Genomic DNA, 19,588 nt, shown 5'->3' with positions numbered 1-19,588 from the left:
TTCTTTCCGCAATCAAAGTTCGAGAACTGCCCCAGCCGAACTCTTCTTTTGGGTTACCGAGAGCCAGCTAGCTCCCCTGGCAGCCTCTCCTAGAGGGGGCCAAGCCAAATCGGACTCTAATGAGCTAGGCCCTTGGAACCAAGCCCAAACTAGACCAAAGCAGGCTAGGTGGGAGCGGCCCGATCGAACCTGGCCGAACTGAGTCTGGCACAATCGAACTATCGGGACCTGCCGGGCCAGCCCACGTCCCTGCCACTGCTAGTTCTATTGCCCTTCTCTCTCTCCCCTCCCCCCGGGAGGAGGAGACTCCGCTTCCTTCGTCCCTCCTCCCGCCTCTGCCGCCGTTGCTGCTGCAGGAATCTCGGCTGCCCAGGCCGCCCGCCGGCTGCCCAAAGTCCGCTCCGCTCTGCGTTCCACGGGACTGAGTTGAGCTGAGCCGGGCCGGGCCGGGCCAGGCTGGGCGGGGAGCGAGGTGGCCCAGGTGAGTCGGAGAGCTTTGGGGAGGGGGAACCGTCCTCATACTGGGCCGTGACGGAGAAAACTACGCCCCTTCTATAGGGCGAGTAGGGGGTGGAGGCGAGCACTGAGGCTTTGACTCAGGGCACCTACAGAATTACTGAGTTTCGGGGAGGAGAGAGTGGTGTGGGCATCTGCCAGTTCAGAAGCTCCGGCAGTCTCAGCTCCTCTAACCTAACTTTCTTCCTCCAACTTATTTTTTTGGGGGGGGTGGGGGGGGTGGAGTGGGGGTGGGGGAGGTTCCATTCTGAATGTTTGTGTCTCTGTCTCCCGGGGGACCAAAACCCTCCCTCACTGGCCCCAGCCTGGGTATTGAGGGGGAGGGGGGACCCGGGTTTGGAATGCAGCGGTCCGGGGGTGGGGGGAAGTGGGGGGGAGACCAGGGGTGGGATTTGGATCTCTCCTCACCGAACTTAACGTGGTCACCATGGCGAGCTTGGGATAGACCAGCACTGGCGGCCAATCCTAGTGGGGAACCCTCTTGTCTCGGTCTGTTCCCCCCCAATCCGGAAGGACCAATGAGGGCCTCGAAAAAAGGGGTGGGCGGGACCTCCCGGTGTTGGATGAGGTGGGGAGTAATTGGGCACTTGGGCAGCGGGAGGGAAAGGGAGGTAGGGACGTAGGAACTCTGAACCTTATTCTTGAGCTCTGGGAGTTTGAAGAGGAATTAAGTATATCTCTTAGGAAAGAGGAAGAAGAATTGGATGGGGGCAACAATGCACCTCTGGAAACGTGATGCAGCTAGCAGAGGCCATAGGGGACAGGTGGAGGGCCCGGGGAGGGGAGAGATGAATTGCCCTTTCTGGCTTGAAAGTAGGGAGATGATCCCAGTTTCTTTATCAAACGGGCATGATCTTAGTCCTGCTAACATCGCAGTTGTGCCAACGACTTCTCATAACTGGTATGTGTACAACTGTTAAGTTCTCACGAATTCTCTGATTTGATGTAACAAATGGTGAAAAAACCCATTTATTAAATCAGGCTTGTATGCAAACTATGCTAGGCACTTGGGGGAGTGACGGGACTTTAAAAAAAAAGGATAGCTCTGGAGCACACAATCTAGTAGAGGGGGGAATTCATATACACTGAAGATTAGTGCTCCATAAAGATTTGTGTTTCTATTTTTGTGGGCATTTCCCTTATTGATCCAGGTTTCCTCTATTTCCTCAAAGAAATAGAGAAAAATTGCTGTGGCCAAAAAATTCATAACCCTGCAGCGGATCTGGTGATGAACGTCTTCTGATGTATTCAGGCTAGCCTCAGAGAAAAGGCCTGTAGTCCACTCCCCAGACCATATATGTATACAGTTTTCCATAATTCATAGTTTAGCATGGAAATGCAAAAGAAGGTGTTATGTGAAATTTGAAGGAGGAAATCCTTATAGGAATTTTGAGAAAGCTTTCTAGAGGGGCAATTCATGTTAGAATTTAAAGGAAGAATAAAAATTCAGCAGGTGGAAGAAAAAAGGAGAGATAGTCTAAACATAGGGAAAAACATGAGCAAAGGTACAGTGGTTGGATTGGTCAAGGAGTTTTGGTTGGTGGGGGAGGGGGAAGAACATAGTACAATTTGAAGCATAAATTATAGAGAAGGGATTAGTCTGAGGTAGAACTGGGAAAATAGGGAGCCATTAGATTGTTGAGGGTCTTGATGCCTTGCAGAAGATTTTGACCTTTCCTCTGTAGGCGATAAAGAGCCCCAGAAAATTTTTGAGTGCTCAAGTGACATGACCAGATAACATATACAAGAAAGATCATTTAAGATTATTTAATGCTGTTCGGCATTTAAAGCCCTTCAGAATTCAGCTCCTGCTGAAATTCTAAACAACTCCTATTATTCCCTCTCATATAGTTCATGTTCCAAGAAAAGTCATCTACCTACTATTGGTGACATTCCATTTCCTGCCTCCTGCTTTTTGCGAAGGCTGTTCCTCATGCCTAGAATGTTCTCCTTTACTTCCAGTGACTGGAATCCCTACCTCCCTTCAAGGCTCAGATCAAATGTCACCTGTGAAGGACCTTTCCTAATCCTCCTCTGCTACTTACTACTTGTGGGACTATGAGCAAATCAGTTAATCTTTTTGAGTCTCAGTTTCCTTATCTGTAAAATGAGTTTGGACTAGATGGCTTCTATGGATCTCTTCAGCTTTCAGTCTATGATGCTACAATTCCTCTCAGTTGTTAGAACTCTCCCTCTCTTCACTGAATTTTTTTGTATGTATTTTGTACTTATTTGTGTACATGATCAAATGAGATAATGTTTATAAATCCTTTGCAAATCTTGACCTGCTCTCTGTTATTTTATTGTTGTTATTACTTCCCCTAGTAGAATTTAGGGTCCATGAGGGTAGGGATCATTTCTGGCTTTGGTTTTTATATCCTTATCAACTAACACAGTGTCTGACATATAGTAGGAGCTTAATAAATATTTATTGAATTGAGAAATAAGTTTAAGAGGAAAAATGATGAAGTCATTTGGACATATTGCATTTGATGTGTTAGTAGGATGTATAAGTAAAAACATCCTAAGAGGATCAAAAGAGGGATCAGTACTAGAAAAATGATGAAAGGGAGAGAATGCAGGTGTAAAAACCTATAAGAAAATTATTGCAATAATCCGTGTAGGTGGTATAGAATAGACAGAATAGATAGAATCAACAGGATTTTTTTTCTAATAAATGTTTATTTGTTGTTTGATCAACAAAGGCAGAATAGAGAGGGGGCTGTTGTCTCCCTTGCACTGGGCACTATACATTTTCTTTTAATCAATAAGATTTTGTAATTGATTGGATATGAATGGTGAGGGAGAAGGAAGAATTTAAGATGCACCTGAAGTTATAAACATTGGAAGCTAGTGAATATTTATTGTTGTCACAGACCGAAATAGCAAAGTCAGAGGGAGAAGTAAGTTTAAGGGAAAAGATAATGAAATCAGTTTTGGACGAGTTGACTTGGACATGTTGGTGGGACATACAAATAAAAATATTCAAATGGAGTTGTCGGTTTGGTGCTCAAAAGAGAGCAGAAGTTGGAGGGATAGAGATTTGGAAGTCATTTGCATATAATGTTAGCTGAAGGCAAGGAAGGAAATGAAATTGCTAAGGGAAAGAATATAGCAAGAGACTATGGGGGCAGATACGTGGTGCACCAGCCTTGGAGTCAGAAGGACCTGAGGTAATATCCAGCCTCAGAAACCTACTATCTGTGTGACCCTAGGCAAGTCACTTATTCTACGTTGGGAAGAGAGAGAGAGAAAGAGAGAGAGAGAGAGAGAGAGAGAGAGAGAGAGAGAGAGAGAGAGAGAGAATATAGCCAAGAGAACCTACATTAAGGAGTTGGGAAGGTGAGGAACCAGTGAAAGAAACAGGAATAGTTAGAAAGGTAAGAGGAGAACCAGGAGAGGATGTTTTGCTCTTTGAAGCCAAGGGAGAAGAAGGTATCCAAGAGGAGAAAGCAGTCAATAGTGTCAGAAAGCCACAGAGGGGATGAAGAGTTTTCTTTAAAATGCCATTAGATTTGGCAATCCAGACCTTGTGGTGACTTTTAGAGAAGTTTCAATACAGTAGTGGTGGTAGAAGTCTAATTATAAGGAGTAAGGAGAGAGTGGGTAGTGAGGAAATGAAGGTATCAGGTTTGGACACCCTTTTCAAGAAGTTTAGTAGAAGAGAAATGAAGCAGAATTTGTGGTTGTTCATTCGTTTCTGACTCTTGGAGATCCCATTTGGAATTTTCTTGGCAAAGATGCTGGAGTGGTTTCCCATTTCCTTCTTCAACTCACTTTACAGATGAGGAACTGAGGAAAATAGGGTTAAGTGACTTGTCCAGGGTCACATAGCTAGTAAGTGTCTGGGGGCCAGATTTGAACTCAGGAAGAGGAGTCTTCCAGAGTAGGCCCCGCACTCTATCCACTGCATCACCTAGCTAGATGAGACTTAAAAAGAAAAAGCAGTTTCCTTTTGTAGTGAATTGAGTATATCTGTGGGCAGATGTGGAAAAAAATCGATGAGAGAAAATGATGTTGCTGGAGCAAGGACCCTGAGGAAACAGGGAAGAATGAGATCAAGGACACAGGTTAGCTTGATGCTTACTTAGTAGGATCATAGTTCTTTTGTTTGAAGGGACCTCAGAGGCCATCTAGTCTAACCCATACCAAATAAGTGCTGCCCCAGCAATATACCCAACAAGTGGTGGTCATCCAACTTTGTTTAAAGACTTCCAGTGACAGGTAACCCACTACCTCAAGAAGCATCCATTCCATTCTTTGATATGTTTGAGAGTTAGGGAGCTTTTTCCTAACATTAAGCCTAACTTGGCTTCTTTGTAACTTTCACCCATTACTCCTGGTTCTGCCCTTTGGGACCAAACAGAACAAGTCTAATCCTTTTTATACATAAGAGCCCTTCACATCCTTCTCCCATCCCCCATAAACCCCAATGGAACTGCAGCCATGGACTCTTGCACCAACCCTCCACCATTCTGGTTTCCTTCCTCAAAACAGTTTCCAACTTATCAATGTCTTCTCTCCCTCTTCTCCTTCCTTCCTTCTTTCCTTCCTTCCCTCCTTCCCTCCCCCAGGTTAGAAGTACAGGAACTACTCAGTCCCACTGCTTATTAGCACAAAAGCTATGCTGTGTTTCCAAGCTGATCAATTTGCCACTCCTTAGGTAGCCTAGTGGATCCCTGCTCTCAGGGTCTTGCCATATTGATGCCAGATGGCACCAATAGTATCCTAGTACAAACACCTGATTGGCTTTAGCCCTGCTGTGTGTCACAACTCCCAGACTCAAACAATGCACCAGCCTTAGCCTCTCCAGTAGTAGGAATTACAGGCATGCTTCACCACATCCATCTCAATGTTACTTCTAAAACATGTTGCCCATAACAACCTAAGACTCCAGATGTGGTCTGACCAGGGTAGAATACTGAGGGACTGATTATTCATCTCATTATTCCTAGACGCTAGTCCTCTAGTGCTGGACTAGATTTCTAAGTTTTCTCCCTTACCTCTTAGATGCTATGATTCTATGCCTAAGTTGGTAAGGATTCTAGGGAAGAAATATAGTTCAATGGTCCAGAGCAGGGAACTTATGGAACCAAGATCATAGGTTAAATAGTCATGTAAGCCAAATTCATTTTACTCTATCTGTGACCATAAACTGTACTCTAGGTGATGCAGTAGATAGAGTCAGGAAGACCTGAGTTCAAATCCTGCCTCAGGTACTTGCTAGCTGTGTGACCCTGGACAAGTCACTTAACCCTTTGAAGCCTCAGTTTCCTCATCTGTAACATAAGGATAATAATTATATCTAACAGCATGTTTTTTTGATCAAATAAGATAATGTATGTATGGCACTTAACAAACCTTAAAGTTAGTTGTAAATACTAGCTAAAATTACTCCTAACTCAGCCTTTCCACAAATACTCTTTCACAATGGGACCCTAGGGGAGAGAATTTGGAGATATCAATGCAAATCTATTCCAGCATCTGCCTGTTGCAGGCCCCTGAATCCTGAAGTGTTGCTTAATCTTCATGACACCAGGGACCAGAAGTGCCTTTGAGCTATCCAGCCAAGGGGAGTAGGGTATAGCAGGCTTTTCTGAAGTTCAGAAGATCCACCAAAGAAGGCACCTGGGGGAAAACTGCCTTGTAGATTCTGCCCCAGAAATCAAAAGTGGGTAAAGGAATTGCTCTGTTCTATTAGCTAGGCTGGCTTCTATGCCTTTCTACCATGGTGGTGTGTTCATTGACTTGAATTGATCAGTGAGACATGTAGGAGGCATCTGAGAAGGACTTGGATGGGACAGGATATCATCTTTCCAGGTCTTAAAACTGAGCTGCCTGCCTTTGTCCCAGTATGAGAAGAGGACAGAAAATGAAGTCATGAGAGGATTAGGTGAAAGAACTGGGAATTGTCAGCCTGAGGAAAAACAAAATTTATGGATAACATAAGAGGTTTCTCCCAAAATCTGAAAAGATTGTGTGAAAAGGGAGCAAACATATGATACTCATACCCAGAGGGTCAAACTAGTAAAGTAGAAGTTATATGGAGGAAGATTTTTTTTCCATGATATGAAGAAAAACTTCATAGTATTCAGAGCTATTGAAAAGTGGCATTGCTTTGTGGAGTGGTGGTTCCCCCATCATTGTAGGTCTTCAAGCAAAATCAAAATAACCATTTGTTGAAGTTGTTATAGAGGGATTCTTGTTCAGATATGGACTGGACTAGATGATCTCTGACATCTTTTCTATGGCTGGGATTCTACATCTCTTCTGTCCTGGTCACCCTTTAAGGCATAGGTCAGGATTTCTTTCCTTCCTAGGCTCTTGGGTCTCTTTACAGTTACCCAAGCCTAGCCAGCAGGTTATATGGAAAAGGCTTCCTGACACTGTGGGCTGACCATTCTGTATCCCTCTGTACTTATCCAATTAAGGCACCCTCCCATTGAGGTTTCCTGCAGTGGCTCACCAGCCTGGCAGGCCCAGCAGGCCTGTGGCCACAGGTCTGTCTAAAGTCCTCCCCCTCCTCCCAGGGGCGGACAGAGTATGGTCTCCAAGTCTAGTATTGGAGAAGTATTGGCAAGGAGTGGGAGGTGGGAGCAAGTGGTTAAGGCAGAGTATGGCTATCCCTCTGGGGAAACACATCCTTCCATGGAAAGCATGGGTTTCCTCCCTGCCAGTGAAAGGGATTCCTATTAATCAAGAGGGTGATAGGGAGTTAGAGGAGACTGCAAGTCCTGATTGGCAGGCTCTTTCCAATTCCCATCATTATTATTGTGGGTAAATATGTAGTGGCTAGTTCGAGCCTCATTTGAAGGAGAATATGAATGTGGGCCAGTTGGCCTTGTCTGGTCCAGGACCACAGTCTGTTTCACCAATTCCGACCATAGGTGCTTTTCAGTCCAAAAAACATTTGTTCCATTCCTATTATGTGTTAGACTCAGGAGGAGAAAGTTTAGAGAAGACAAGATGCTTGCCCTCACGGCCTTTACAGACTGGCAAGGGGATATGACAGATAACTAAAAAAGACATACTAGCTGTTTTCAAGCATCTGTCATATGCAAAGATGACTAGACCTACTCTTTTTGGCCCCAAATGGTAGAACCAGAAGAAGTAGAAATTGTGTAAGAGGGAAAATTAGACAATATCAGGAAGAACCTCCTAATGATTAAAGCTGCCCAATAGTGGAGTGGTGGGCTACCCCTGGAGATGGTGGACATCTTCTTCTTGGAGGTCTTAGAGCAGAAACTGGATCACTACTTGTCAGCTGTGTTATAGCAATGGAATCACTTTTTGGTTCAAGTTGGACCAGATGGCCACTGAAGTCCCTTCCAGCTCTCAGATTTGGTGACCTGAATCTCAGGGACGTGATCCTCCCTCTGGCAGAGCAGATCGTAACCTGCTTATGGTTCCTCATCTTCTATGCATGCTTGTCTGTGTCCCTCCTTAAGTCCTCCAGAGAGAATCTTCCCATCACAGTGGCAACCTCCCTCTGGTTCTTTGAAGATGCAGCCCTTGGCTGACCCTCTGAGGTTTTGAGTGTATCTTTGGTGCCTAGCCTCACATAAAACCTAGCTCTCAGCAGGTTGATTGATTCTAGTCTTATATAGGATCATAGGGTCATGAATTTAAAGCAGGGAGAGATCCCAGAGATCATCTAGTTCATCTGCTTCATTTTACAGATGAGGAAATTGAGGTACAGAGAAGTTAAGTGATTTCCTTGAGATCATATAGTCAGTCAACTAGCATTTGTTAAACATCTGCCAGGCATGGCGGTAAGCATTGGTGGTATGAGAGCATGGATTCAAATCCAGCACTCTTTCCATGGTTTCATATGTCCTCAATAAGCATAAAGACATATTTGATATCTTTTATACCAGTTGCTTGCAGGCTGTCATCAATCAAGCCTTTTCCCACTCACCCTGCCTTTGAGTCACCTGAAGTTCTTCTGAGTCCTACGGAATTCTTGCGTGATTTATCATCACAGCTGATATTTACGTAAACCTTTAAGGTTTACAAAGCATTTTATGAGTGTTATCTCCTTTGGTTTTCACCATATCTCCATGAGTGGGTCCTACTGTTATTGTTCAGTCATTTTCAGTTGTGTCTGATTCTTCATGACCCCATTCTTGACAAAGAGACTAGAGTGGTTTGCTTTTTCCTTCTCCAGTTCATTTTACAGATGAGAAAACTGAAGCAGATAGGGTTAAGGGACTTAACTAGGGCCATACAACTGGTAAGTGTCAGGCCAGATTTCAGCTCGAGAAGATCAGTCTTCCTGACTTCACTGCACCACCTAGCTGCCCCAGGTCCTATTATCATCGCCATTTAACTTATGAGCACTAAGACTCACAGAGAGAGGTTAACAGTCTTACCCAGGGTCACACAATTAATAATTGTCTGAGGCAGGAATGAAGCCCAGATCTTCAGGATTTAAAGTCCAACACTTCATTCACTGTGCCATGTTGCTAGTTCTAACAGTTAAATAGCATCACTGGGAAAATCCTGGAGTTTTTTTTTAATGGACTTTTGAACATTTATGAGTACTAATAACCTTAGGAAATAGATAATGAAATACTCCTCCTTTCTTCACAGAGGTGGGGGACCACTAGGGGCAAGATGTTGTATACATTTTCAGTCAAAGTCACTTTATCAGATGTTTTTGCTTAATTTTTTTCTCACAATTTCAAAGAGAAGGTTATTTCCAGTGATGTAGAAACAAATAAGACACTTACTAGCTGTGTGACCCTGGACAAGTCACTAAACTGTTGGCCTCAATTTCCTCATCTATAAAATAAAATGGCAAAGGAAATGGCAAATTGCTGCAGTATCTTTGCCAAGAAAACCCCAAATGGGGTCACAAAGAGTTGTACCAAAACAACTGAACAAGAAAAAAATTGATAGTCTTTGAGAGCTGCTATAGCGAAAACATATCACTCAGCAGCCATCCTGAGGTTATACCTGCCAGACATGTCATCTATCACTTGACCCTTATTCAGAATCTTTCCAGCTTGGTAGGACCTATGAGAGTTTGTCCCTCACTTAGTACAGACTTGGACAGTTCGGGGTCACCTCTACACCATGATGAGGCATCAAATTAGGACTTTAGCAATCAAGTAACTCAAATCCTCAAATAGATCTGAAATCTTACCTCATTAAGAGTGAGCATAACATCGTATAGTGGATAGAGTATTGGACTTCGAATCAAGAAGATGGGGTTTCAAATCTCATCTCCAGCACTTATAGCTGTGTGACCATGGCAAGTCACTTAACTTCTAGTCTGGTTTGTTATTGATGAAGTAAGGGGGTTTGGCTTGATGACCTCTGAGGTCCCTTCTATCTTCAAATTTCTGAATGATGTTGGTTACAACCCATCTTTGTCTGCTCATCCTATGTGCACCTCTGATCTATGTCTTCCCAAAAGTTCACCAGAAGGTGTCCTCCTAATGTGCCAGAAACCTTCCTCTCTTTAATACAAAATAACATATGGCATAGGGCAGGTAGATGACTGTCCAACTTATACAGGAGGCAGCAACAAAAGCCATTACAAGGAAAAAGAAGAGAAAGCAAAATAGCTGTCTGATGAGGCTTTACAAACAGCTGAGAAAAGCAGAAGGGAAAAGCGATACCAGAATTCCAGAGAATAGTAAGAAGGTTTTCTTAAATGAACAATGCAAAGAAATAGAAGAAAACAATAGAATGGGAAAGATAAGAGATCATTTCAAGAAAATTAGAGATATCAAGGGAACATTTTATGTAAAAATTGGGTGTGATAAAAAACAAAAATGGCAGGGATTCAACAAACAGAAGAGATTAAGAAGAGGTGGAAAGAATACCCAGAAGAATTATGCAAGAAAGATCTAAACATCACCGATAATCATAATGGTGTGGTTGCTGATCTAGAGCCAGACATCCTAGAGAATGAATTCAAGTGGGTCTTAGGAAAGCATTGGTAACTAAAAGGTTAGTGAAGTGATAGAATTCCAGCTGAGCTATTTAAAATACTAAAAGGTGATGCTGTTAAAGTGCTGCACTCAGTAGGCCAGCAAATTTGGAAAACTCAGCAGTGGCCAGGAGGTCAAATCAGTCAGTGCTTAAGGAAATTAATTCAGACTATTCACTAGAAGATGAAATACTGAAACTGAAGCTTAAATACTTTGGCTACATAATGAGAAAACAGGACTCATTGGAAAAGAGCCTTATGTTGAGAAAGATTGAAGACAATAGGAATAAGGGACAGCAGAGGATGAGATGGATAAATGGTGTCATGGAAACAATGACCATGAACTTGGACAGACTTTGAGAGATAGTGGAGGATAGAAGGGCCTGGCGCGCTATGGCCCATGGGGTCATGAAGAGTCAGACACGACTGAACAACAAACATATGGCATGCCTTTCTAAAGACTCACAACAGAGCCCATGTCTGGATGAAATCAGCTCTAAGAGCCAGAGAAAATCCAGAAATTTATTTAATAGATTGGAAGAGCTTATTCTTATCTATCTGAGTTTATTTTCTTTACCCCAAACCTGATTCTCTTATGTACTTCACAGTTCCCTCAGTGGCATCACCTGCCCTCCTAACTGGAAGAATTTCTGAAGACTTGGTCAGAACACTTAATCATTGTTAATTCTTACTTTTGCTTCCAGCAAATAGGGCACATTTCTTCCCTTTAAAACTTCTAAAAAAGATTTCAGAACAGTTCTTGCTAATGATTACTGAAGCAATCAAGAAAGAAATAATTAGTCAATAAGCATTTCTTAGGTGCCTTCTGTGAGCCAGGAACAGTGTTAAGTTCTGAGAGTGTAAAGAAAGGCCAAAGGATATGGTTCCTTCCCCCAGGGATCTCTTATTGCAGTAAATAGTCTCAAGCAGGCCCTTGAGTTTGGTCAGACATCAAAGGCACCAAAGTCATCTGCTGCATCCCCAACTATCACCAGTCGTTGGATTTTTGTTCTGCCACTGGACTTGGATGACTCTGGAAGAAAGAGTAAGGCTGATGACTTTGGGCAGCTCTGCCTCCCTTAAATCCAATTCACAAGCAGGTCAAGACATTACCCATGATGTCATCTTATTTTCTTCTAAAAGAGGAAATAACAACTACAGTCCTCTTCACTTCAAAGGCTGAGGGTTATATTTAATCTTTCCTCTCCCTCAGTTACCATGTCCTTGTGATTTTACTTCCACAATATTTCTTGAGCTCAATTCAACAAACATCTAAGTGGCACACAGTTGGTGCTTAGCGAACTCTTGATTGATTGCCTGTTACATGCAAGGACACTTTGGATGCAAAGAGAAAGACAAAATGATTCCTGCCTTCAAGGACCTTACATTCTACTTGGGGCATACTGTTGAAACACAGACATAATTTGAGGGGCTGGACTTCACTATCAAGTAATAAGAAAGGTTTCCTGTAGGTGATAGCACTTTAACTGAGACCTGAGGGAAATTAAGAACTCTAAAGAGGCAGAGGTGTGGAGAGATCACATTACTTTATGGTAAACTGACAGGCCATGAAGAACCAAAGAACAGGAGATGGAACGTCAAGTTTGGGGAACCTCTGGCAAACCTGTCTGAAAGGAAGAAGGGAGAACTTAGGGAAGTCTTTCTGGTGGAGGTGGTATTTAAGTTGGGATATAACTAGTGGGTAAGAACTTGATAGGAGGAAGGAACAAAGGCATGGAGGTAGGAGAAAACACATATGCTCTTGCAAATAGTATGTAGTCTATCAGTTTGCCTGGACCATAGAGTGTGGGAGGGGAAAGTCATGTGCAATAAGCCTCTAAAGGTAGGCTCGGGCTGTGTTATGGTTAAATAGTCATCTCTTGCATTTCTTCCCTCCTCTCTACATCCAGAGGGCCTCTAGGTGGCTCAGTGAATAGAGTGCTGGGCCTAGAGTTCAGAAGACCTGAGTTCAAATCTGGCTTTAGGTACTTACTAGCTGTGTGACACTGGGCAAGTCACTTGACTCCTGTTTGCCTCAGTTTCCTCATCGATAAAATGGGGGAGGGGGGTAATAGTAGCACCAACCTCTCAGGGTTGTTGTGAAGATCAGATGAGATAATCATTGTAAAGTGCTGTATAAATGTAGGTCCTCATTGTCACTTGCCTAGATTGTTACAGTAACCTCCTCACCTACCTTCCCACCCCTCCAAGGATATTTCATGCCTCTGCCAGACCCGTCTTCCTTATGCATCATATTCTGGTCATGCCATTCCTACTCTCAAAGATTTCTTGTGGACGTATTTGAATGTCTTCTGCTCTTGCTACCCCAGACTATTCTGTGTTCCCCAACAAATTCTGAATCATCCCACCTTCACACTACTGAAAGTCCTCTCTCCCTCCCTCCTTCATGTGTCAAATTCTTATCTATTCCTTCCAAACCAACTCCAATGCCACCTCATCCATAAAACCTTCCCTGATTGCTTCTTTGCCTTCTCTCCCCTAGATAGACCTTTTCCTCCTAAGACTCACAAAATGTTGTATTTTACAGTTCTTGATTATACGTATCAGGCAAAGTGTATTATAATTATCTATATTATTGTCTTAGCCCCTTCCCTACTGGACTGTAGGCTTCCTGAGGACATATTTAAACTTGCTTCTCCCTCTATCATGGTGCTTTACATACAGTAGAGCTTAATGGATTTTCACTGAATCTTGAGAAGCACCTTGGTACCAAGGACATGGCTTTGGAGTCAGAGGACCTAGATTTGAACCTTGTTTCTGTCATGACTAATGAGACCTTGAGCAAATCACTTAGCCTTTGGGGCCACAATTTTCTCATCTATAAAATGAAAAAAATCCCTTCCAACTCTAGAGCTATAAGGATCTAAAGGGATTTGGGGACTAAGGCTAGAGAATACCCTCATCCTTCCTCACAGTGAGCCGTGTGAGGTTTGGCTGTGAGGGTGTAAATGACTGAGTGGAAAATTGGTGGAAGCCTCTTCTGACTCCCCATCTCCTTCCTTCCACCCCCTTTGTCCGTCAGATGTCTAGCCTTGGTCTTTCATGTGGGCAAATCTGTAGTGCATTAGTGAGCCATGGGTGGCTTACTCTCCTCGTTCTCCCTGCCCCCACTCAGTTATGTTGGGGAGTTTCCTGGAAAGGTCATAGAAGGAGCTAGAGAGAAAGGCAGATCCTCACCTTCCCCCCTCCTAACCCCCAACCTCTAACACACACAAAGCCCCTGGATCGCTTGGCTAGAAATGCTGGGACCCAGCCACATTGCTTGAGCCAGCCGTGAAGCAAAGGGAGGAGGATGTGGCTTTAGGCTCAAATCCCTCTCTCGGCAGCTCTCCAGGCGGACCCTAACCCTGCCTCTGCCTCCCCCATCCTAACCACAGGAATGTCTTCCCTGCTTTGTTGTTCTCTGAATTTGGGGTCTAGTCCTGGCAGGAGGAAGAGGTTGGGGTAGGGGGAGAGGGCAGGAACCCCATCTCCAGGAGCCACTAGGACTGGCTGAGAGCAGACACTCTCTCAGTGCAGACCGCTTGGCTCACTGGGAGCCTTTCTGGTTTCCTGCTTTCTGGGTTTTCCAAAGTATTTTTTCATTCCTAAGAATTCTTCCCACATGGAGCTGCTCCAAGAATGCAAGGAGAGGGATTAATGTGGGGGCACTATGTGATCATATGTATGATAATACGGATAACTAATTATGCCCATGCAGTTGGGTATATGCGTGCAACTGGGTAAGTATAGCTACTGTACTTCTGTGTGTCTCTATGTGTGGGATTTTGTCTATATAATGTGGATGTGATTTTGTCAGGTATTATATATGTGTACATGTGCATATATGTGGTAACCTTGATATGTAGGCCTTGGGGCGTGTGTGTGTGTGTGTGTGTGTGTGTGTGTGTGTGTGATGAGAGGGAGGTAGGGGAAGACAATGGCAGGATGTTGGCCAGAAACCCTCTGTCTGGCATAGAACCCTCCTTTTCCTAGTGACTGCAATTCCCATCAGGGGGAAATCTAACCACTGGTGGGGGTAGGGAAGTTTAGCTGCTGCTTAACTTCCCATGGCCTGATGTAGATTCCATGAACGTAGGAGGGCAATGGATCTTAGATTCCACCAAGCTGGAAAGGACCTTAGAGGTACTCTAGTCCAACCCTCTTATTTTATACATGAATAAACTGAGATCCAAAGAGGGAAAGTGACTTACCTAGGGTCCCACAGGGAGTAAGTCACTGAGGCAAGATTCAAACCCAGGCCTTTTGACCATGCACCTAGAGCAGGGGTGTCAAACTTAAATAGAAAGGCGTGCCACTAAAAAGTACCTAAAGATAGTACCTAAGGATGGATCAATATGCAGGCCAAATATTGACTTAGAAAACCACATAGTAACATTATCTATGTTCTATTGCATTTTATTTATTAAATTACATTTAATATAAATTTAATTACATTACAGTTATATTTTAATCTGATCTAGCAGCATGTTGAATATTTCTGTCCTAGAGCTCTTTCCCCTACATGGCAGCTTCTTGTTCAGTGTGAGCAAAGTGAATAAAGTGGTCAGGGAAATTTTCCAGGAAAAGTTGCTGGCTGCTAGTCCTCAGCATGTACTTCTGGACCTCAACTCAGGCTTTGCTACACACACACACACACACACACACACACACACACACGCATGCACACACACACACACACACACACACATCTTCAAACCAGAGGTGTGGGAGCCAGGACTCTTCAGTTCCATTGCCAGGTTATTCTTTTGACTTGAGACTTGATTTCCCCTCCCCTCCCTACCCAGGGAGTCTCTAATTCCTTGTCTGTCTGTCCATCTTCTGCCTCACTTTCCCCTCCAGGCAGTAAGGTCAAATTGACAGGCATCCATTTTGGCCAAGATGGCAGAGATGTCCTATGTTTTGGATCAGCGTGTGCTGGGTGTGCGGGCTTAAGGCATGTGGCTTATGTAGGAAGGAGAATGAACAAATCTGGAATGATGAGAGTAGGAAGAAGCTGAGGCAGGATGCAAAGAGGTAAAATGCAGGAGCCCAGAGGAACCCTTCAAGTGAGTACAAAGTCAGAGCTTGCATGGACAAGACAACTTTTCCTAGAGTTCTTTGGATCTCTCCTTTGCCCCCATCACACTGTGTCATCTGTATACATATATTATCTCCCCCCACCTCCAGCAGAATGTAAGTTCCATGTGGGCAAGCCAGGACCGTGATGTTCTTATTTTTCTATTCCCAGTACCTTGCCCCTAGTAGGTAACTTAATACATAGCATAATAAATATTGAAGTATTTCTTAGAAGAATGGAGCTGTTTTAGGCTAAGGATCCTAGAATTTAAAGCTTGAAAGTGTCTATCAGGTCAACTGGTCTAAACTTCTCATTTTACAGGTGAGAAAATGGAGCCCTACAGAGCTGAAGCGGCTTCCTAAAGTTATAGAGTTAATCAGTCAGTCAAACATTCTTTAAATGCCTTCTATGTGCCAGGCGCTGTGCTAAGCCCTAGGGATGCAGAGGCAAAAGTCAGTCCCTGCCCTCAAGGAGCTCACACAAGTTCAAACATAGATGTACAAACAAGCTATATATAGGATCAATAGAGGAAAGGCATTAGAATTAAGAGGGTTTGGGAAAGCTTCCTGTAGAAGTGAAATTTTAGTTGGGTCTTCAGGGAAGCCAGGAGGCAGAGATGAGGAGGGTGAGCATTCCAGGCCTGAGGGACAGCTGGAGAAAATGCCCAGAGCCCAGAAATGGAATGTCTGGTTCTTGAAAGAGCAAAGAGGCCAGTGTCACTGGATCAAAGGGTATGTGGGGATACAATGTGTAAAAGGAAAGGTGGAAAGATGGCAGAGGGGAGCTAGGTTATGAAGGACTTTAAATGCTAAAGAGAGAATTTTTGTATTTGATCCTGGAAGTAATAGAGAACCACTGGAATTTGTTGAGTGGGGGTGGGGTGGGGAGCAGTAACATGGTGGTAACTTTAGGAAAGTCCCTCTAGTGGTTGACTGGAGGATGGATTGGAGTGGGGAGAGACTTGAGGCAGGCAGATGCCTCCTCTCCTCCTCCCCTCCAGCAGACGATTATGATAGTCTAGGTGTTAGTTGATAAGGGTCTATACTAGAGTGGGAGCATTGTCAGAAGAGAGGAGGGGCTTCATTTGAGAGATGTGGCAAAGGTAAAACTGACAGGCCTCAGCAACAGATTATGTATGGGAGGTGAGAGACAGTGGGGAGGCAAGGATGACTTCTAGGTTGCAAGCCTGGGGAACCTGAGGATAGCATTGTCTTCTTCAGTAATAGGGAAGATAAACGGCATTGTCACTGTTCAAATCCAGGTCCTCTGACTCCAAATCCAGGATTCACGCTGAACAATGACAGGATTACAGCATATAAAAGCAAGGAAGGGGGGTAGAGATGAGAAGCAAGGGCCTAGACCCAGTCACCAAGCCCTGGATGCTAGGTTAGGGCAGCCCCTTGAAGCATCAAATCCTGCTTCACACAGTATGGAGTAATTTAGGGAAGAAAATCCTCTGAGAGGGGGGCCAAGGCTGGAGACACAAGAAAGTTCTAGAAGTGCTTGGGTAAATTTCAAGAGTGTAGAGCCATAGCAGGTTATTTAGGAAAGCTTGAAGTGTCATGGACCCTGTGGATACCTGACCTTTGGAAGTGGCACAAGGAGAGTAATCTTGGCTTCCCAGAATAGAACTTAGGCCTCAGTGCCCAACAGAGGCAGAGCCTTGGGCTGGAGGGACTGGTACCAACTGGTGGGAGAGGAGCAGAAATCTAAAGGTGGAGCTGGGGGGGAGGGGCTTTCCCTGGATGCCATGGGGCAGGGCTGAGGAGCTACAGAGAGAAGTAAAATAGACTCCCAACTCCTTCTGAGCTGAGAGGGGGAGAGGCAGGCAGAGTAACAGAGAAAGGGAGAAGGAAAGGGGAGAGAACCCAAGTCTACTGAATCCAGTCTGTGCCTTTTCCATGGTACCATGCAGCCACTGAGCTAAATGATGGTCCCACTATACAGATCAGTGTGAAGCAATGGAAAATTATGTCTTGAGAGCCAGAAGACCTAGGTTTTAATGTTGTTCTGACTTTTTATGACCTTTTGCAAATGACTTAAGCTGTAAATGACTTAAGCTCAGTATGTTTTAATCTCTTAAATGGGTATAACAATCCCTGCCCTGCTTATCTCACAGATGGTATTACTTGGACTAACTGAAATACTAGATGTGAGAGTGCTTTATAAAGGCTATTTCCTTTTCTTTCACCATGATATAAATGCAGGGTACCAATATTATCATTTTCTTTGTTTTCTGTCCTAGTATCTGAGGACACCTCTATGAAGGAGTCAACTGGCCATTCCTAGCTGGACAGTGAGGGCATGACCAGCTGCTGCCATCAGTCACCACACAGGGACAGGACCCCAACCAGACATGCAACCTGCAAGACCCCTGTAAGGATCACAATGATCAGCCAGAGGTGCCACCCCACCCTGCTTGCTGGGTCAAGCACTGCTGTTTCCAGAATCAGCTTGAGTTGATACTCTGATTCAAGTCTGCTCTGGTGCCACTAGCCAAGTCCGGAGTGTGAGTCCTGCTCTTTGGCACATGCACCATGAGTCACAGTACCAGCTCCAGGCTGGCTGACTCTCCACAGCTCTCCAAGAGCAGCCTCTTGAACATCCTGGGCAGCCCTTCACCTGAGCGGATGGGCCTAGCTGACTCTCTGCCCCCCACCCCACAGAGCAGTACCCCTTCTCCAGGACCCCCACCACTGCCTCTGTTGCCTGGTGGGTCCCCAGGGTTGGATGGTGACTGGGAGAGCCGAGAAGAGCTGCGTCTTCGAGAACTGGAGGAGGCCCGGGCCCGGGCAGCCCAGATGGAGAAGACCATGCGCTGGTGGTCAGATTGCACAGCCAATTGGAGGGAGAAGTGGAGTAAGGTGAGAGCTGAACGCAACAAGGCACGGGAAGAGGTGCGCCAACTTCGGCAGAAGCTGGAGGCGTTGACTAAAGAGCTGACGGGTGCCCGGCGGGATCGGCAAGAGGCCCTGAACCAGAGTGAACAGCTGAGCAAGGAGGTGGCTCGACTTAAGGGGGCCCGGCTGCAGGAGGAGGAAGAGGGGGAGAACCGTCAGGAGGGAGAGGAGGCTCATGAAGAGGAGAAGGGCAGGGGCAAGGAAAAGGAGCTGGACAACAGGGTGGCCTCAGAGAAGGAGAGCCAGGGGGGTGGCCTCGAGCAGGAGCCTGTGCGCGATGTGGGCTTGGAAAAGCCTGCCAAGAATAAGGTAAGCAAGCTGGGTGGGTGAGGAAGGAAGAGCATTCCCCCATTCCACGCACCATTCTCCCTGCAAACCAGCTGGGCTCACCCCTGTGGTCAGGCTACAGGGCACATTATTCAAGGACTTAAGGGCCAGAAGGCTCATAACCTAATGGACTAGAGAAAAACCACATCAGAAAGGATCCCTGGAAATGGTGGGGCAGGCAGGAGCCTTTTCCCCTAATCTGGATTCAGCTCCTCTGGCTTATACACAAACCAGGAGATTCCCTTTCCCTCTTCCCCCTAAGCCGGAAACCAATTCCCTACCACCAACAGTGAGGCCTGGTAACTGGAGAAAACCTGAATGGATAGTGTGCTCTCTGGTGACTTGTGCACAGCTCCCCAAGAGTGACTTGAGACTCACAGTTATTTCCCTGAGACCAGTGGTTGGTTCCTGGCAACAAGTGCTTTTGCCAAGTGCTTGAGAGACCACATCTTGAGTGTTGGGGGAATTTGGGGGACAGGAAGGGCACTCTGTGGATCTGTGACATTGTCTGGGAAAATCTGTGATCAGTTGAGTAATAAGAATTCAAACCCGAATCACCTAGAATTAATTGAGCACTAACTACGTAGCTAACACAATGCTGGGTCCTACTAGAAACAGAAAAATAGGGACTAGTGGTGAAAGGAACACTGCTCTGCTTTACCCCCAATTGGCCATGTGACTTTGAACCAGGCATTTCCCCTTGATTATCCTTTCTTTTCATTTTTTCATGTCATTTTCAGTCATGTCCAACTCTTGGAGACCCCATTTGGGATTTTCTTGGCAAAGATGTTGGAGTGGTGTGCCATTTCCTTCTTCAACTCATTT

The 19,588-nt window shown here is 44.9% G+C and overlaps 1 protein-coding gene across 1 annotated transcript in view; it reads left to right on the top strand.

The window, feature by feature from the left end:
* Nucleotides 1-301: 301 nt before the first annotated feature.
* Nucleotides 302-19,588, top strand: part of CCDC102A (coiled-coil domain containing 102A) — a 43,938-nt gene continuing 24,651 nt past the window's right edge. Inside the window, exons 1-2 of the mRNA XM_072632341.1 lie at nt 302-481; nt 17,782-18,745. Coding sequence (XP_072488442.1) covers nt 18,074-18,745 — 672 coding nt within the window. The 5' untranslated portion in view covers nt 302-481; nt 17,782-18,073. The remainder of the gene's footprint in view (nt 482-17,781; nt 18,746-19,588) is intronic.

Source organism: Notamacropus eugenii, chromosome 1, assembly GCF_028372415.1.
Source record: "Notamacropus eugenii isolate mMacEug1 chromosome 1, mMacEug1.pri_v2, whole genome shotgun sequence".
NCBI classification, from domain to species: domain Eukaryota; kingdom Metazoa; phylum Chordata; class Mammalia; order Diprotodontia; family Macropodidae; genus Notamacropus; species Notamacropus eugenii.
This window is presented reverse-complemented; position numbering and strand designations above follow the sequence as displayed.